We start from the raw sequence: 18,154 nt of genomic DNA, 5'->3' as shown, positions 1-18,154 counted from the left end.
TAGAACTATGTCAGAATCCCGCAAACAAGCCCGACGGCTCCAATCAGCCTCATCTGCCCCAGTTACTGCCAGAGGGGAGCAGTCGGCTCCTCAGCCTTTGTAGTCTCCTCTGTGCCAATGCAGACGTGTCTCCAGACGGCAAGGAGAGCCACCTCGGGAACACAGCAGGCCGCGGGGAGAAGCCCTGGCACAGATGGATGCCCGTAACATCACTGCCATTGACTCAATTTAAACTTCAACTGGTTTTACAATTTCTATTGAGCCAACCCCGTGGTCCTGATTCTGGATCTGCTGACCATCCATTGCCTCGCACACAAGCTTTTTGGAAAGGGTTTGTCATCTGCGTAGCTCCGTGCATGCAAATCAATTGGCCAAACAATGAAAGTTACAGAGCAGAGCACCCAAGATCACTCTCAACATATCAGCCAACAGCCACTGCCAGGGAACTGAGGCGCCTGAGCTCAGTCACAGAGTAACACGGGACCCAGATGCCACCCTGAGCCTGCTCCAGGAGCCTGCCCCAGCCAATGCATGCAGGACCTACAACTGTGCCAAGAAGGGTTTCTTAGGTAAGAAAGATACAATCAGACACCAGAATGTTTTGTGTGAGAGGTGCAAAATATTCAAGATTGTAACATTGCCATTAATTCAAATTCACAACCCCACAGGTCCTCTGATGCCAATTTTGTCTCAAACTAAAGGTAGAACCTGAGATAAAGCAGGAGAAGTTTGTGCTTTATCAACCATCAGAAGCAAAATGTTAATCATTCCAATTATGCTCTTTCTTTTACTACTACTGACAATGTATAACTAGAGCAGGCATAGAGGAATTTCCATGACCTCTCCATTTTTAGAAGCATTAATGAAAATAATAATTCTCCCACAAGATTTTGAGATTCCTGAATTTATCCAGGAGGCTTCTGCCACTTTGGGGAAACAAAGCTTCTGAGGGCGTGTGTCCTTCAGGTCAATATTATGCACCTTTCAGTGGTCAAAAGGTAAAGATTAAATGTTTCCACAATTGCTTTAATTCTATTAATAATATTAAAAGTAACAGACTAGGAGTTACCCAAACATGCATGCAATTCCATCTGCTTGTGATCTGGCATTTAACTGCATCATTTTTTCCAGCTACACCAAGTGTATCAGAAAGATCCAGGGCTACTAGGCGCAAGGCCCCAAAAGGCCAGCATGATAGCAAAGAAATTTTTTTTAACGAAACAAGGACAGAAAGGGTGGTAGCAGGAGCCACATGCAAAGATAAATGCACACAGATAAACAGAGGAAGCAGCACTGAGCTCCAACACAGCTCCAGGAGAGCAGCTGCTGAGAAGTTGCAGACAGACTTCTCTGGCCACAGAACACAGCCAGTTAGCAATGGCCTCCTGTGATACAGCTGGGTCCAAGGGGCGAATTCCATGTCAACCTGAAAGTCTGGAGGGCAGGAGAAACTCTGGGCTGGAAGTAAATCCTTGGGGCTCCCTGTGCCAAACAAACCTTTCAGGCCACCCATGTGCCCACTTCCTATTAAGCTATGGCATGAAAAACTTTTAGAGCTGTCACCTCACTTTCTCAGGAGAAGAAAAGACAGCTACAGCAATGAAAACTCACAGGAGCTTCCTGTAGAGGGATTCTGGGGCAGAGTTGCAACCCAAAGAAGTTTAAGAGGATTCTCAGGGTTTTATATCTCAAGATTAGCATGACAGCAAGGGCCAAGAAAGTCAGCTTATTCTCATTAAAACTCCAGTCCAAAAAAACTCGTTTACTCTGAAGTAGACACTGCTATCTCTTTTATATCCAAGTTGTCTCCCAACAACCAGAATAATCTGTAAAAAGTATGTCATTAGGGCCTGAAGAACTGTAAAACTCTAAACTATCCAGCAGGGGAAAAAAAGTCTTCTCTGGGTTTTTGCCAGAACTAAAGCAGCTACCACAGATCTGCCTCGCTAAAGGCATGGTCTTGATCACTACCAGGCAAACTGCCTGCTTATGTTAAAAATGGCCTAACCACATCTCTGCAGTTTATATTCACAGTGTAGGAAGCATCTTATTTATGTTTCAGTCTTGCCAGACATGGTCTGGTAACTACAATACTCTTGAGTTTACTTCTGTGGTGACCACATCTCTCGACTATTGAACACAGGCCATCACAATGAGCTCTTACCACTTCCCCTTGGAGCCTAACAATTTTCAGGGCAAGAAGTCACTAAGTTTTGGATTTATGGACCCACAAGAAAGGGAGGGATTCCAGGGAGGATACAGACTCTCAACCACCTGGAATCCTTCTCTTTCACACCTTTCAAATCACACCATGGGTGCTCACAACACCCCAAGAGCTCCCAGAATCATACTACTATGAATCTGGACTAAGGAAGGGGACTGAGATGAAATACCCCAATTTTCCCCCAAGGCTTTGCACAAACTCCTCATTCCTGCTCATCTTGAGACCCACTTTCATTTTTTCCTTGCTAGGTCATTACTTCTAAAAAAAAAAACCCTATACCCTTTATATCTGGAGACCCCATTCAATGTATAAATCCATTATTTATGTGTTTTATATACATACACACACATACATAAACTACAAACAGCAGAGAACCATCTAGAAACATTCCCGTGACCTTTTTCCTCTGGGAACTATTCAAAACCATCACCTCCCAGTGCTTGGATTATAGCCCAACTGCACTCTTGTCCACTGTTGACAGATATCTAAGTTAGGAACACCGGGGCTACAGCTATCTGGAGCAACGATGGTATAGTCTCTAGAAATATACCCAAATTGGAATAAAAGGACAAAGTGGGTCTACAAAGATTTAGAAGACACCGGAAAAGCATGAGAACCAAGTTCCTCATGTGGAGGAGGAGTCAGACTTACTCTGCAAAGCTCTGAAGGCAGAACTTTGACCAACAGATGGAAGGTTTAGGAAAATAGATATCAATCAAGCATAAGAAACCAAAAATCAGTGGAATCCAAAAAGAGGCTGCCAAGAGTAATTCTGCTTGCTACTAGGAGAAACAAACAAACAAACAAATAAAATAAGGGGTAGATGGCCTGTGTTTTAGGTGAGAAAAGAGGAATCCTGCTCTAGTGGAAAGTTAGCCTAGATCAGTGGTTCTTAAACAAGCTTTGTTTTGGAATTACAAGGGAGCTTAAAGGTAACTAATACTGAGCCCCACCCCAGGTCTGCCAAGGTAGCACCTCAGAGGGTAAAGCCCAGGAAAACTAATATTAAAAAGGTTACCAGCCTAGCAGACACCGACTTAAACAAACAATCATTCATCATCATCAAGAACAAAACAAACTGACATCATGTGCCTGGTGATGCGATGCACTAAAAAGGAAGGATGAACATCACTCTTGTGGCATTACTGCCAAAAATGTATAACCTGAACCAAATCAAGAGGAATTATCAGACAAACTCAAACTGAGGGCCAGTCTACAAAACAAACGGCCTATGCTCTTCAAAAATGTCAATGTCATGAACGACTAGAAAAGGCTGAGGATAACTATTCCAGATTATGTATGATCCTTGGACCAGAAAAAGAAATTGCTCTAAAGGACATTATTGAGACAACTGGTGAAATTTGAACACGGATTTCTTTTTTTTTAAATTTATTTATTTTTGGCTGCGTTGGGTCTTCGTTGCTGTGCGCAGGCTTTTCTCTAGTTGTGGCGAGCGGGGGCTACTCTTTGTTGCGGTGCGCGGGCTTCTCACTGAGGTGGCTTCTCTTGTTGTGGAGCACGGGCTCTAGGCACACGGGCTTCAGTAGTTGTGGTGCATGGGCTTAGTTGCTCCGCAGCATGTGGGATCTTCCCAGACCGGGGCTCGAACCCGTGTCCCCTGCATTGGCAGGCGGATTCTTAACCACTGCACCACCAGGGAAGTCCCAGTGGATTACTTTTAAGTGTCTGGAGAAATAGACCTACCATAAAACTAATTTGACTACTGCTCATCTTATGATATTCAGACTAAGTTAAAATTGTTTTAAAAGGGGGTAAGTAAACAATTTTAATAGTTTCACCTTAGCTAAGGATGACGTACATTTGGACTGGTTTATGCTGACTTGCTGAAACAGGAAAAGGTGCATATGGTGAAGAGGAAGATAAAAGCTCATGAAAACCATCTCTGCTCCCAGGAAAGCCATCTGCAACTTCTTAATTCCTACAGGTGCTTGATAGGACTTAGCACACAAACGTATTTTAGCAAAAAACAATTCCTAGACACACCAGGTCAATGAAAACCCACTGAGCCAGGATAAAACCTAGGGAGGTTAGAATTGAATCAGCCTGAGAAGAGTCTGCATTCTTAGCACAACCCAAACAGCCTTATCCCTTAATGGAGTTTACATCACTTGGCCTTTGAGGAGGTGGTGGGTGGGGTGGAGGCAAAGGGTAGTACAGTTGGCCCTCCTAATCCACACGTTCTGCATCTGATGAGTCAACCAACCATGGATCAAAAATATTCTGGGAGAGGGACTTCCCTGGTGGTGCAGTGGTTAAGAATCCGCCTGCCAATGCAGGGGACACAGGTTCGAGCCCTGGTCCGGGAAGCTCCCACATGCCGCGGAGCAACTAAGCCCATGCGCCACAACTACTGAGCCTGCGCTCTAGAGCCCGTAAGTCACAACTACTGAGCCCACGTGCCACAACTACTGAAGCGCGTGTGCCTAGAGCCCGTGCTCCACAACAAGAGAAGCCACCACAATGAGAAGCCCGCGCGCCACAACAAAGAGTAGCCCCCGCTCGCCACAACTAGAGAAAGCCCAAGCACAGCAACGAAGACCCAATGCAGCCAAAAATAAATAAATAATTTTAAAAGGTAATGCTTAAAAAATAAATATTCCAGGGGAAAAAATCTAGAAAGTTCCAAAAAGCAAAACTTGAATTTACCAAGTGGCAACTATTTACACAGCATTTACATTGTATTATCGTATTACACTGTATTATTAGGTATTATAAGTAATCTAGAGATGATTTAAGGTGTATGGGAGGATAGAAGTAGGTTATGTGCAAACACTACACCATTTTATATAAGGGACTTGAATACAGTATCCACAGAGGGCCTAGAACCAATATCCTCTCGGATACTGAGGGAAGACTGTATTTCCAAAGAGAGAAGTAAGTTCTTATTCCATTTAGACGAAGTTTCTTTTATGTGTGCAAAATCAAGGGATAGGAAAATGTGCTTTTAAGAACAAAAGTCTTACCCTTTAATCAGAGCTTTATAAGCTAACTAAACTAACCACCAAGTCGGGAAACAATCACTTCAAGGTGCTTCCCCCAAAAACAAAACCCTGAATGGACCAATACAGCAATGTTGCATTAAGCTTCAGCCACTAGAAACAAAGAATAAATTCCAAAACACCCTTTCAGAAATACCACATGGTACATACTTTTTAAAATTAGGACCTCATATATTACTAGTAACCAGGTATTTTTACTTCATGTACATGATCTTATTTGAACTCCAAAATAATCCCTCCAGGTAGATGGTATACCCCATTTTATAGAAGAGGAAACTAAAGCTCAGAGAAACTAAGTAACTTGTTCAAGTCAACACCAGTAAGTGGCAGCACAGATTTCAAACTTGGGTCTGATTTGATCTGTGAGGGTTTTCCGCTCTGCTGCACTATTTCCAAAAAAAAAAAAAAAAAAAGAAGATAAAGTATCTTCCTATCTTCCTATCTTGAAGATTAGAAGACAGAATTGAAAGTGTGGGCAAACTAAAACTACTGTGTTCCACCACCCCAGATCAAACTGCTTTTCCACCATTAGGGCCCAATAGCTGAAGGAAATCTCCCGTAGAGCCTGCCGAGGTCCAGCCCATAGGGACCTTCATTTGCTAAATCAGTATTTCTCAAAGAAAAACATGAAATATCTGCCTTGCATTTGGAAACGCGCAGAAGGACCTTACATTTCCCTTCCCAGCGGCTGCTGTATTCAGAGCCAAGTGAAAGGTAGCTGATGTGAATAATGCAGTGACTCAACCAAACTCCAGATTGTTGCCAAAAAGCAAACCTCATCTGAATGAAACCTTGAGTCAAAAACAGCAGGTGAGAGCGCAGAGGAGACAGGCTAACACCATCACCCAACCCACCAGCTTTGCCTCCAGAGGCAGTGGAGGGCCGAGGCCTGAGGCTGGACATTCATCACTAGGCCCATCAGCCCCTTACTTATCCCAGCCTCACGGGGGAGGGAGACTCAAGGCAAGTGCGCTGCTTGGCCCTGCAACTTCATTTCCTATTTCTGAGCTGTTCCAAGGGTCAAGAGTGACCAGGCAGAGAGAGAAGCTAATGGCTGGGGAGAAGGGACTGAGGCTTCAAAGCCCCAGGCACAAACTCAAGGAAAAGAGAGGGGAGCCACACCAGCAGCTTTTAAGAGTAAAATGGAGTCACCCACGCCCCGGCTGCCACACCTCCACCACAAGCTATTGTTCGGATTCCATCTCAAGAGAAATATCGAAAGCAAACTTAAAAAAAAATATTAATCTAGGAAGTACAATTTAATCATTTTCTGTGCTTATTAAAAAGTAAGCTACTTTGCATAAATCTTTTAATTGCATTTTTCTTTTTTGAATTTAAATGATTTTAGAAATCACAATAGTAAATTATGCCCATAATATGGTCCCTTCTATTTCCCCAGTTCTGCCACTTCTAAGCTTTTCAGCCATTCCAGGAAAAGCACCCAACCTTTCCAGAATTGGTATGGGTTTTAAAAACAAAAACAAAACCCACTGAAGCTCCGTTTTCCCGTTCCCAGGCAAGCCAGAAGCAGATGGGCTGAAGCGGACAAACATCAGGATGATGAAGAAGAGCCTGAGTGGATGAGAGTGGAAGCCAGAGAGGACCGAAGAGAAAGTGCAGCTTGGAGAAATGATGCAGAGAAATCCTGGCAGCGAAAAGTACACACCTTGGCATTGATATAAGGGTCAAAGGGGCCGTACTTTTTGAGTTCTTTGATCTCAAGAGCATTCTATAAAAAGGAGAGGAAAAGAAAATGTGATGATAAAATGGATGAAATATATCAAAGCAATGCACAGCCCCAAGGGCGCCCAACACTAGACAACTTGGATCTGCCCTCTGGGTGCCTCAAAAGGAAGTTAATGGGGAAGACAACCTCCAGGGCACAGCGCTCATCACCCCTCTCATCCAAGCTTCCAACTGAAGCAACATTAATGGTTTTTAATAAATCAGTGAAGTACTTGTAACCACTGCCTAGATGAATTAGGTTTTTCGAGCTATTGCAGATGTTGTGCCCAGCCCCTGCCCCACCCACCTGCCTGCCAGATACGCAAAGCACTGGGCTGGGTCCCACTTATCAATGGACACTCCAGACAGGAGGCAGCTGTGAGCAGGACAAGCTAGCATACTCAAGTGGCTCAAAAATCCAAGCAGCTGTGTTCCAAGGCAAAAGTGAGCAGACAGGGTTAGAAATGGTGGCTGAAAATTTCTTAAACGAGAAGGACTTTAATGGGTGACTAGATTTTTCCACACTGAGGAATATTAGTTAAAAGCAAACCTCTTTTATTTTCCTCCAGATAAGAGAAATTACTGTCACATTAGCCAGGAGGAGTAAAATTGCATTTAGGTTCTAAAGAGGCAATTCTAAAGGGACAGTTTTCCTTCCTAATGTTATAAAACAAACATCCTCATTGATGATCTTGAATGTCTGTTGCTCACCTACCCAGAAAATACAGCCAGAAGGGGGAAAGGGAAGCTGATGAACAGCTGTACACACACAATCTCCAAATGGAGGGAGCTGGGAGCACTGCTGTAGTTTTCTCAGCCCTCACAGTGAAGCTGCCCTTCTCTGAATCAAAAGTGTGCTCTTAACAGCTCATTGAGAATGTGCATGGTCTTGCTGACAGGGGGACTTCAAGAATGGTTTCCTATTTTTTTGAGGAATAACCCTGATCTAATCCTACAGGCAACTGAACAATCTCCTCTCAGCAAAGTCACTAGTAAAATAGTCCCAAGCTTATTGAGAAAGGGCAGCATCTCTCTCCTTCAAGCAAATTAGAAAAGTATCTACTTCAGTTCAGAGCAGAGAGGGAAACAGGAGAATGGCTTGTCATTCAGAGAGGGCCCACCTCCTCGCAAGTCGACACCATCTCAGATCCAAACTACAGGGAGGTGTATTTTATGAGAGGTTTGTCTACAACTTACATAATTCAAATATAACTTTCCCAAAGGAATAAATATAAAGAAGAGAAGGTACAGTCTCAGAGTACCTGAATCCATGGCCAGTGTATGGTGTTTCTGCTCAAATGCTGCCTTTTTTATTTTTTAAGAATTCTCTCTGCTTTGTCAAAGCATGGTCAGTCGTAAATGAACATTAGAGGACACCATGGAAATGATCTTCATTCTGCTGAATCACCTCAGACCTCCACTCACGTGTCTCTGTGAGTTCATTTTTCAGCACTAGCACTCGTACCACCACTTCTGCAAGTTCTGATGCACGTAAAACAACGGCATGGTTCACATAGTACCAACACATGCTGGAAGTATTTCTGTTTACCAGCTAAAGCTGCACTGCCACGTTGATGGCAAAAGCCCACGAGTTTGAAATGAACTCTGAGTAATTCTGCAGGATTTGCATTATTTCCAGTTTTGCACATGAGGTGAGTATTTATAACTTTGTTACAGTACTATTCCAAATCTGCATGAATCAAATGCATATGAAATGCACCCTTCATGGTACAAGGTTTCCCTGACGCACTAGAAGGAGTAGCACTGGGAAGAGGGGAATCACCCTTAGGCCAGGGAATAGCTGGTTCCCTGAGATCTGAGCTACGGGACTGAGACGGTGATGGGGCTGCCAAGGTCTGGCTGTAGCTGAGTGCAGAAAGCTTCCCTTCCCTCCAACCTGTTCATTGACTTTGGTGTGTGAGGGCCCTTGATGGATGAGCAACCGCACTATCTGGGCATCTCCTTTCCAGGCTGCCAAGTGCAGAGGGTAACAGCCTTTAGAATCAGCCACGTTGGTCAGTGCATCGTTCCTCAGAAGAACCTCGACCACATCCCTAGAAGGCAAAAATCGATCATGAGTTTGCAGAACCCACAAGTCTTTCGTACTAACAGTTCTGCACATCTGTTTGGCACAAAGCCTTTTCACAGAGATTATCTCATCTGGCTCCCCATCTCTACCTGAGCTCACCGCCCAGCTCTTCCTTTTATTCCATGAGCTACTTGTACAGCTGTTGATAGCAGCTGAGCCATCTTGAGGCACACTACACTGACTCATCACCTCCCGGTTTATCTGGGCTTTCTACATAATCCATCTATTTTCCATTATTTTGAAAACGTCTGGTCCCCTTGTTTAAACCTTGCAATGTTTCCTTGTTTGTGATGTTGAAACAGCATTCAGGGATAGAATTTACATAAAAGCAGTCATGCAAAACAAATACCATTATTCACCACATTATTCAGAGCATTTAGTGATGTGGGAGCTGGAAGCGGACAGGCAGAGCAGAATTAAAGTGGTTGCAAACATAAGCCAGATGCATATGGTATCACTTGATACATCCAGAAAGAAGGACTTGGCTTCCTTCTTGGTGACACCACTAATTAAGTAGATATAAATGTATAACTATCCCCACGCACATGAGGTCAAAGAAAATCTCCACTGTAAATAAAAACAGCATCTGGAGATGAACTTGGCTAACAAGCTACAGTCATTTAAGTCCGAGATTCACTTTAATTCAGGTTACCCCACCATTTAAGGTGGAGGGAGTCTCTACAGATTTTCTGTTAGCTTTGTCTAAGATGGTTATAGAAAAGACCACATTACAGGAAATGATCACATTCCATATATCTTAGAAAAGTTTAATGTAGAAGGAAACAGTCATTGCTTCTTTCCGGCACATCAGCATCAATTAGGCTGGGCCAAATATTGCAAAAGTGAGACAGAAAACCATGAGGTGGTAGGGCCCTGTTCTCGCTCGGAAAAATCTAAATGGTCCCAATAATCCTTCCTCATAAAAACTAAACTTCTACTGCTTATCTCCTTTAGTATTATGCCTCAAACTCTCCCCGATGCCCTGTCTTCCATTACACTCTGTTTTTCATTCTTCCTGGCAAATCTACGCACTGTACTCCACCACTCAGCCTGCTCCTGCTCTGAGCCTTGCCATTCTCCCTCACTTGAAGGGCAGCGCCCTCTTCAAGCTGCCAAACCACTGAAACCTGTGCCTTCTCTCAAACCACCACCCACCCCCTCGCCAAAGCACACCTTCTCCAGAAAACTTCCCAGACAAACCCCACACAAATCACAAATTCCTGATAACCTCTCTATACTCAAGGGAATTAAATAGGCCATATTATTTATTTATTTTTCCCCTTAAAAATGGTTCTTGTTGTGTACAAGGCTAATTTTATGAGGAAAGAGTGGCAAGTAGAAAGATAAAGTAAACAGAAAGAAAGTTTCTCATGACCACTCGATCTATTTTCAGTTTATAAAGGGACTGGTTACATAATACATTATCCAGCACCATTATGTTCTGGCTGCCCCACATTTGAGCTTCGTATTCAGATCATTGTAAGGCACTGCCCCATTTCAAAGGGGAAAAGAATAAGCAGAAGAAAGGTAAAACTTAACCTTTGGTTAAAGTTATTTTGGGAGTGGGGTGGGGAAGGACGTTTATATTATACACTAAAGAGAGACTCAAGAATTCTGGACAGACTAAATTTAGTTTTTCTCTGTTCTTCAGCATCCCTGCTTTGTACACCTTTACAGAAGGAAAAAATTTAAAAAGACAATCTGAAGGCCTGGGTTCTGAAGAGTGGGGCAGGAATGCAGCATGTTAATACTTACTTATGGCCATTCAAAGCAGCATGGTGCAGAGGTGTATACCCAGTGCTGTCAACACAGTTCACATTTGGCCCTCTCCAGATGCTATAGGGGGAAAAAAAAAAAGACTGAAGTCACAAACCAAATTTAGAGACAGCTAGCTGCCTGGAAAAGGATTCTGTGTGGTGTTTAACCAAACAGGTTACTTCCACATGACTCCTGATAAAAGAAAGCAGCTATTTACTACAGAAATGCACAGCACAGAGTACACAATGGGGTGCTGAACAAGGAGTCAAGTATCAAGACAACAGTGTCATCATTTCAGAGCTTGCTTTCCTGTGTCATTCTCCTCATTGGTAACTTTATTATTCACTCAGTCTGGGACTCGTGTCTCTGAGTACTGTCAGGATTGTAAGAACAGCTCGTTGAAAGGTCATCAAAAATATCACTGAACCAGGGACTTCCCTGGTGGCGCACTGGTTAAGAATCTGACTGCCAATGCAGGGGACACCGGTTCGATCCCTGGTCCGGGAAGATCCCACATGCTGCGGAGCAAGTAAGCCCGTGTGCCACAACTGCTGAGCCTGCACTCTAGAGCCTGCGAGCCACAACTACTGAGCCCGCATGCCACAACTACGAAGCCCGCATGCCTAGAGCCCATGCTCTGCAACAAGAGAAGCCACCGCAATGAGAAGCCCGTGTACCGCAACGAAGACCCAATACAGCCAAAAATTTAAAAAAATCACTGAACCAAACCACTCAGTCAGTTACAGGTACTGAGTACCCACCTCTACTCCTGGTGACTGAAGGCTTGAGAGAAACTCTAGACCAGATAATCAGGATCATTCAACCACAAGGACCAAGATCAAAGAACCCACATTCATAAAAGCACCAGGATACATGCGTTAAGATGCAAGGGACAATTCTGTCTTTCCTTTGTGAATACGTCGTATTGGTAATAAAAAGAATAACAACAGAATCTACAATTTGAGTGCCTTATTTGAATCAGAAATACCAGACTAAGACGGTTGAAATGTCATCTCATTTAATCCTCAAAGCCTTAATTCTGACTTCTGTTTCATACCTTACTACATTGGCCAGAGCTTCTAAAATACTATTAAGTAGTATTTTTTTGTTTTGTCCTGCTAATGTTATTGGCAGTTAGTCTGAGGTAGACACTTTGTAACATGTAAAGGAAGTATCTTACTTTTTTCCTTTTTAAATGTATTAGAAATACTGTTGAAGAAAAACTACAATCCTGCAGCCTGTGGACCAAAAACCACAGTTACAGAAAGATAGAGAAGATGAAAAGGCAGAGGGCTATGTACCAGATGAAGGAACAAGAAAAAACCCCAGAAAAACAACTAAATGAAGTGGAGATAGGCAACCTTCCAGAAAAAGAATTCAGAATAATGATAGTGAAGATGATCCAGGACCTCGGAATAAGAATGGAGGCAAAGATTGAGAAGATGCAAGAAATGATTAACAAAGACCTAGAAGAATTAAAGAACAAACAAACAGAGATGACCAATACAATAACTGAAATGAAAACTACACTAGAAGGAATCAATAGCAGAATAACTGAGGCAGAAGAACGGATAAGTGACCTGGAAGACAGAATGGTGGAATTCACTGCTGCGGAACAGACTAAAGAAAAAAGAATGAAAAGAAATGAAGACAGCCTAAGAGACCTCTGGGACAACATTAAACACAACAACATTCGCATTATAGGGGTCCCAGAAGGAGAAGAGAGAGAGAAAGGACCAGAGAAAATATTTGAAGAGATTATAGTCGAAAACTTCCCTAACATGGGAAAGGAAATAGCCACCCAAGTCCAGGAAGCACAGAGAGTCCCATACAGGATAAACCCAAGGAGAAACACGTCGAGACACATAGTAATCAAAGTGGCAAAAATTAAAGACAAAGAAAAATTATTGAAAGCAGCAAGGGAAAAACGACAAATAACATACAAGGGAACTCCCATAAGGTTAACAGCTGATTTCTCAGCAGAAACTCTGCAAGCCAGAAGGGAGTGGCATGATATACTTAAAGTGATGAAAGGGAAGAACCTACAACCAAGATTACTCTACCCAGCAAGGATCTCATTTAGATTTGATGGAGAAATCAAAAGCTTTACAGACAAGCAAAAGCTAAGAGAATTCAGCACCACCAAACCAGCTCTACAACAAATGCTAAAGGAACTTCTCTAAGTGGGAAACACAAGGGAAGAAAAGGACCTACAAAAACAAACCCAAAACAATTAAGAAAATGGTCATAGGAACATACATATCGATTATTACCTTAAACGTGAATGGATTAAATGCCCCAACCAAAAGACATAGACTGGCTGAATGGATACAAAAACAAGACCCATATATATGCTGTCTACAAGAGACCCACTTTAGACCTAGGGACACATACAGACTGAAAGTGAGGGGATGGAAAAAGATATTCCATGCAAATGGAAATCAAAAGAAAGCTGGAGTAGCTATACTCATATCAGATAAAATAGACTTTAAAATAAAGAATGTTACAAGACACAAGGAAGGACACTACATAATGATCCAGGGATCAATCCAAGAAGAAGATATAACAATTATAAATATATATGCACCCAACATAGGAGCACCTCAATACATAAGGCAACTGCTAACAGCTATAAAAGAGGAAATCGACAGTAACACAGTAATAGTGGGGGACTTTAACACCTCACTTACACCAATGGACAGATCATCCAAAATGAAAATAAATAAGGAAACAGAAGCTTTAAATGACACAATAGACCAGATAGATTTAATTGATATATATAGGACATTCCATCCAAAAACAGCAGATTACACGTTCTTCTCAAGTGTGCACGGAACATTCTCCAGGATAGATCACATCTTGGGTCACAAATCAAGCCTCAGTAAATTTAAGAAAATTGAAATCATATCAAGCATCTTTTCTGACCACAACGCTATGAGATTAGAAATGAATTACAGGGAAAAAAACGTAAAAAAGACAACCACATGGAGGCTAAACAATACGTTACTAAATAACCAAGAGATCACTGAAGAAATCAAAGAGGAAATAAAAAAAATACCTAGAGACAAATGACAATGAAAACACGACAACCCAAAACGTATGGGATGCAGCAAAGGCAGTTCTAAGAGGGAAGTTTATAGCTATACAAGCCTACCTAAAGAAACAAGAAAAATCTCAAGTAAACAATCTAACCTTACACCTAAAGAAACTAGAGAAAGAAGAACAAACAAAACCCAAAGTTAGCAGAAGGAAAGAAATCATAAAGATCAGAGCAGAAATAAATGAAATAGAAACAAAGAAAACAATAGCAAAGATCAATAAAACTAAAAGTTGGTTCTTTGAGAAGATAAACAAAATTGATAAGCCATTAGCCAGACTCATCAAGAAAAAGAGGGAGAGGACTCAAATCAATAAAATCAGAAATGAAAAAGGAGAAGTTACAACAGACACCACAGAAATACAAAGCATCCTAAGAGACTACTACAAGCAACTATATGCCAATAAAATGGACAACCTGGAAGAAATGGACAAATTCTTAGAAAGGTATAACCTTCCAAGACTGAACCAGGAAGAAACAGAAAATATGAACAGACCAATCACAAGTAATGGAATTGGAACTGTGATTAAAAATCTTCCAACAAACAAAACTCCAGGACCAGATGGCTTCACAGGTGAATTCTATCAAACATTTAGAGAAGAGCTAACACCCAACCTTCTCAAACTCTTCCAAAAAATTGCAGAGGAAGGAACACTCCCAAACTCATTCTATGAGGCCACCATCACCCTGATACCAAAACCAGACAAAGACACTACAAAAAAAGAAAATTACAGACCAATATCACTGATGAATATAGATGCAAAAATCCTCAACAAAATACTAGCAAACAGAATCCAACAACACATTAAAAGGATCATACACCACGATCAAGTGGGATTTATCCCAGGGATGCAAGGATTCTTCAATATATGCAAATCAATCAGTGTGATACACCATATTAACAAATTGAAGAATAAAAACCATATGATCATCTCAATCGATGCAGAAAAAGCTTTTGACAAAATTCAACACCCATTTCTGATAAAAACTCTCCAGAAAGTGGGCATAGAGGGAACCTACCTCAACATAATAAAGGCCATATATGACAACCCCACAGCAAACATCATTCTCAATGGTGAAAAACTGAAAGCATTTCCTCTAAGATCAGGAACGAGACAAGGATGTCCACTCTCACCACTATTATTCAACATAGTTCTGGAAGTCCTAGCCACGGCAATCAGAGAAGAAAAAGAAATAAAAGGAATACAAATTGGAAAAGAAGAAGTAAAACTGTCACTGTTTGCGGATGACATGATACTATACATAGAGAATCCTAAAACTGCCACCAGAAAACTGCTAGAGCTAATCAATGAATATGGTAAAGTTGCAGGATACAAAATTAATGCACAGAAATCTCTTGCATTCCTATACACTAATGATGAAAAATCTGAAAGAGAAATTAAGGAAACACTCCCATTTACCATTGCAACAAAAAGAATAAAATACCTAGGAATAAACCTACCTAGGGAGACAAAAGACCTGTATGCAGAAAACTATAAGACACTGATGAAAGAAATTAAAGATGATACCAACAGATGGAGAGATATACCATGTTCTTGGATTGGAAGAATCAACATTGTGAAAATGAGTATACTACCCAAAGCAATCTACAGATTCAACGCAATCCCTATCAAATTACCAATGGCATTTTTTACGGAGCTAGAACAAATCATCTTAAAATTTGTATGGAGACACAAAAGACCCCGAAGAGCCAAAGCAGTCTTGAGGGAAAAAAATGGAGCTGGAGGAATCAGACTCCCTGACTTCAGACTATACTACAAAGCTACAGTAATCAAGACAATATGGTACTGGCACAAAAACAGAAACATAGATCAATGGAACAAGATAGAAAGCCCAGAGATTAACCCACGCACCTATGGTCAACTAATCTATGACAAAGGAGGTAAAGATATACAATGGAGAAAAGACAGTCTCTTCAATAAGTGGTGCTGGGAAAACTGGACAGCTACATGTAAAAGAATGAAATTAGAATACTCCCTAACACCATACACAAAAATAAACTCAAAATGGATTAGAGACCTAAATATAAGACTGGACACTATAAAACTCTTAGAGGAAAACATAGGAAGAACACTCTTTGACATAAATCACAGCAAGATCTTTTTTGATCCACCTCCTAGAGTAATGGAAATAAAAACAAAAATAAACAAGTGGGACCTAATGAAACTTCAAAGCTTTTGCACAGCAAAGGAAACCATAAACAAGACGAAAAGACAACCCTCAGAATGGGAGAAAATATTTGCAAATGAATCAACGGACAAAGGATTAATCTCCAAAATATATAAACAGCTCATTCAGCTCAATATTAAAGAAACAAACACCCCAATCCAAAAATGGGCAGAAGACCTAAATAGACATTTCTCCAAAGAAGACATACAGACGGCCACGAAGCACATGAAAAGATGCTCAACATCACTAATTATTAGAGAAATGCAAATCAAAACTACAACGAGGTATCACCTCACTCCTGTTAGAATGGGCATCATCAGAAAATCTACAAACAACAAATGCTGGAGAGGGTGTGGAGAAAAAGGAACCCTCTTGCACTGTTGGTGGGAATGTAAATTGATACAGCCACTATGGAGAACAATATGGAGGTTCCTTAAAAAACTAAAAATAGAATTACCATATGACCCAGCAATCCCACTACTGGGCATATACCCAGAGAAAACCGTAATTCAAAAAGACACATGCACTCGAATGTTCATTGCAGCACTATTTACAATAGCCGGGTCATGGAAGCAACCTAAATGCCCATCAACAGACAAATGGATAAAGAAGTTGTGGTACATATATACAATGGAATATTACTCAGCCATAAAAAGGAACGAAATTGAGTCATTTGTTGAGACGTGGATGGATCTAGAGACTGTCATACAGAGTGAAGTAAGTCAGAAAGAGAAAAACAAATATCGTATATTAATGCATGTATGTGGAACCTAGAAAAATGGTACAGATGAGCCAGTTTGCAGGGCAGAAGTTGAGACACAGATGTAGAGAACGGACATATGGACACCAAGGGGGGAAATCTGCGGTGGGGTGGGGATGGTGGTGTGCTGAATTGGGCGATTGGGATTGACATGTATACACTGATGTGTATAAAATTGATGCCTAATAAGAACCTGCAGTATAAAAAAACAAACAAAACAACTAATACTAAACTTTCATTGGGTTATTTGTATGGAAATATGTTAATATAAATGTTTCAGACATTACATGAAATTTCTAAAAATCTTATATTTGTATGTGTATGGAAATATGTATGGAAATATGTTAATATAAATGTTTCAGACATTACAAGAAATTTCTAAAAATCTTAAAAAAAAAAAAAAAGAAATACTGTTTAGTTTAAATACTTTTTTGCATCTATGGATAATATCATAGTTTTTCACAGTGAACCAACTAAAATGTTATCAATAGCTTTCTTAATATTGAGCCATTTTTTCATTCCTGGAATAAACCTTATTTGGCCATTATCCATTAGGGCCATATCAGTGACTTCTACTTGAGAGTATTTTACTTATCATTTTCACATCTGCATTCATAAAGGAAGCTGGTCTGAAGTTTTTGCTTTTTGTGCTATCGTTATTGGGTGATATCAGTATTAGGTTTAAGTCACAGATCACCTGGGCAGCTATCTATGCATTTCTATATTCAGGAATCACTGACATAGAGCACTAAAATTAAAATCACCAGTAAAACCATCTGGGCCCAGAGCCTTTATACACAGATGTTGGAAGCAGCATTATTTATAACAATAAAATTTTAGAAATAGCCCAAAAGTCTATCAACAGAGAAATGACTATGATAACTAAGGTGGAGACACATAGAATATTATATACTATTTATATTGCTATGTAATAAGACAGAATAGAGATTACAATATAATGCTAAGGAGAAAAAAGAAAGAAAATTGTAAATACTGTAGAGAAAAAATATATATGAGAGACATTTATCAGGATTGTGGATTGAGTGCACAAGTTTACCCCACCTCCTGTGTAAAGTTGTATGAAGTGAAACGATTCCCACCCTACACCACAGATAATTGATGGACATAAAATAGATAGAGAGATTCAGCCTAAGAAAATAAGAAAAAATGTTATCAAGTAACTGGGAATGTTGAGGGATTCCTAAAAGGCAGAAATCAGACAAGGCTAGATCTACAGAAACACAACCTAGAAGAATGCCAATTAAAATAATCACATACCACTTTTCACCTA

The 18,154-nt window shown here is 40.8% G+C and overlaps 1 protein-coding gene across 15 annotated transcripts in view; it reads right to left on the bottom strand.

The window, feature by feature from the left end:
• The window catches only part of ANKS1A (ankyrin repeat and sterile alpha motif domain containing 1A), a 191,712-nt gene that overhangs the window by 103,820 nt on the left and 69,738 nt on the right, over positions 1-18,154 (bottom strand). For 12 of the 15 annotated variants that reach the window (XM_082345037.1, XM_082345048.1, XM_082345049.1 and 9 more), the window contains exons 2-4: positions 10,814-10,894; positions 8,867-9,023; positions 6,911-6,973 (exon numbers count right to left, since the gene is read on the bottom strand). In XM_082345037.1, coding sequence (XP_082201163.1) covers positions 6,911-6,973; positions 8,867-9,023; positions 10,814-10,894 — 301 coding nt within the window. The remainder of the gene's footprint in view (positions 1-6,910; positions 6,974-8,866; positions 9,024-10,813; positions 10,895-18,154) is intronic. The other 3 variants (XM_082345045.1, XM_082345039.1, XM_082345042.1) reach the window with 1 other exon arrangement.

Source organism: Balaenoptera borealis (genome assembly GCF_965194805.1).
Source record: "Balaenoptera borealis genome assembly, chromosome: 12".
Lineage (NCBI taxonomy): Eukaryota > Metazoa > Chordata > Mammalia > Artiodactyla > Balaenopteridae > Balaenoptera > Balaenoptera borealis.
This window is presented reverse-complemented; position numbering and strand designations above follow the sequence as displayed.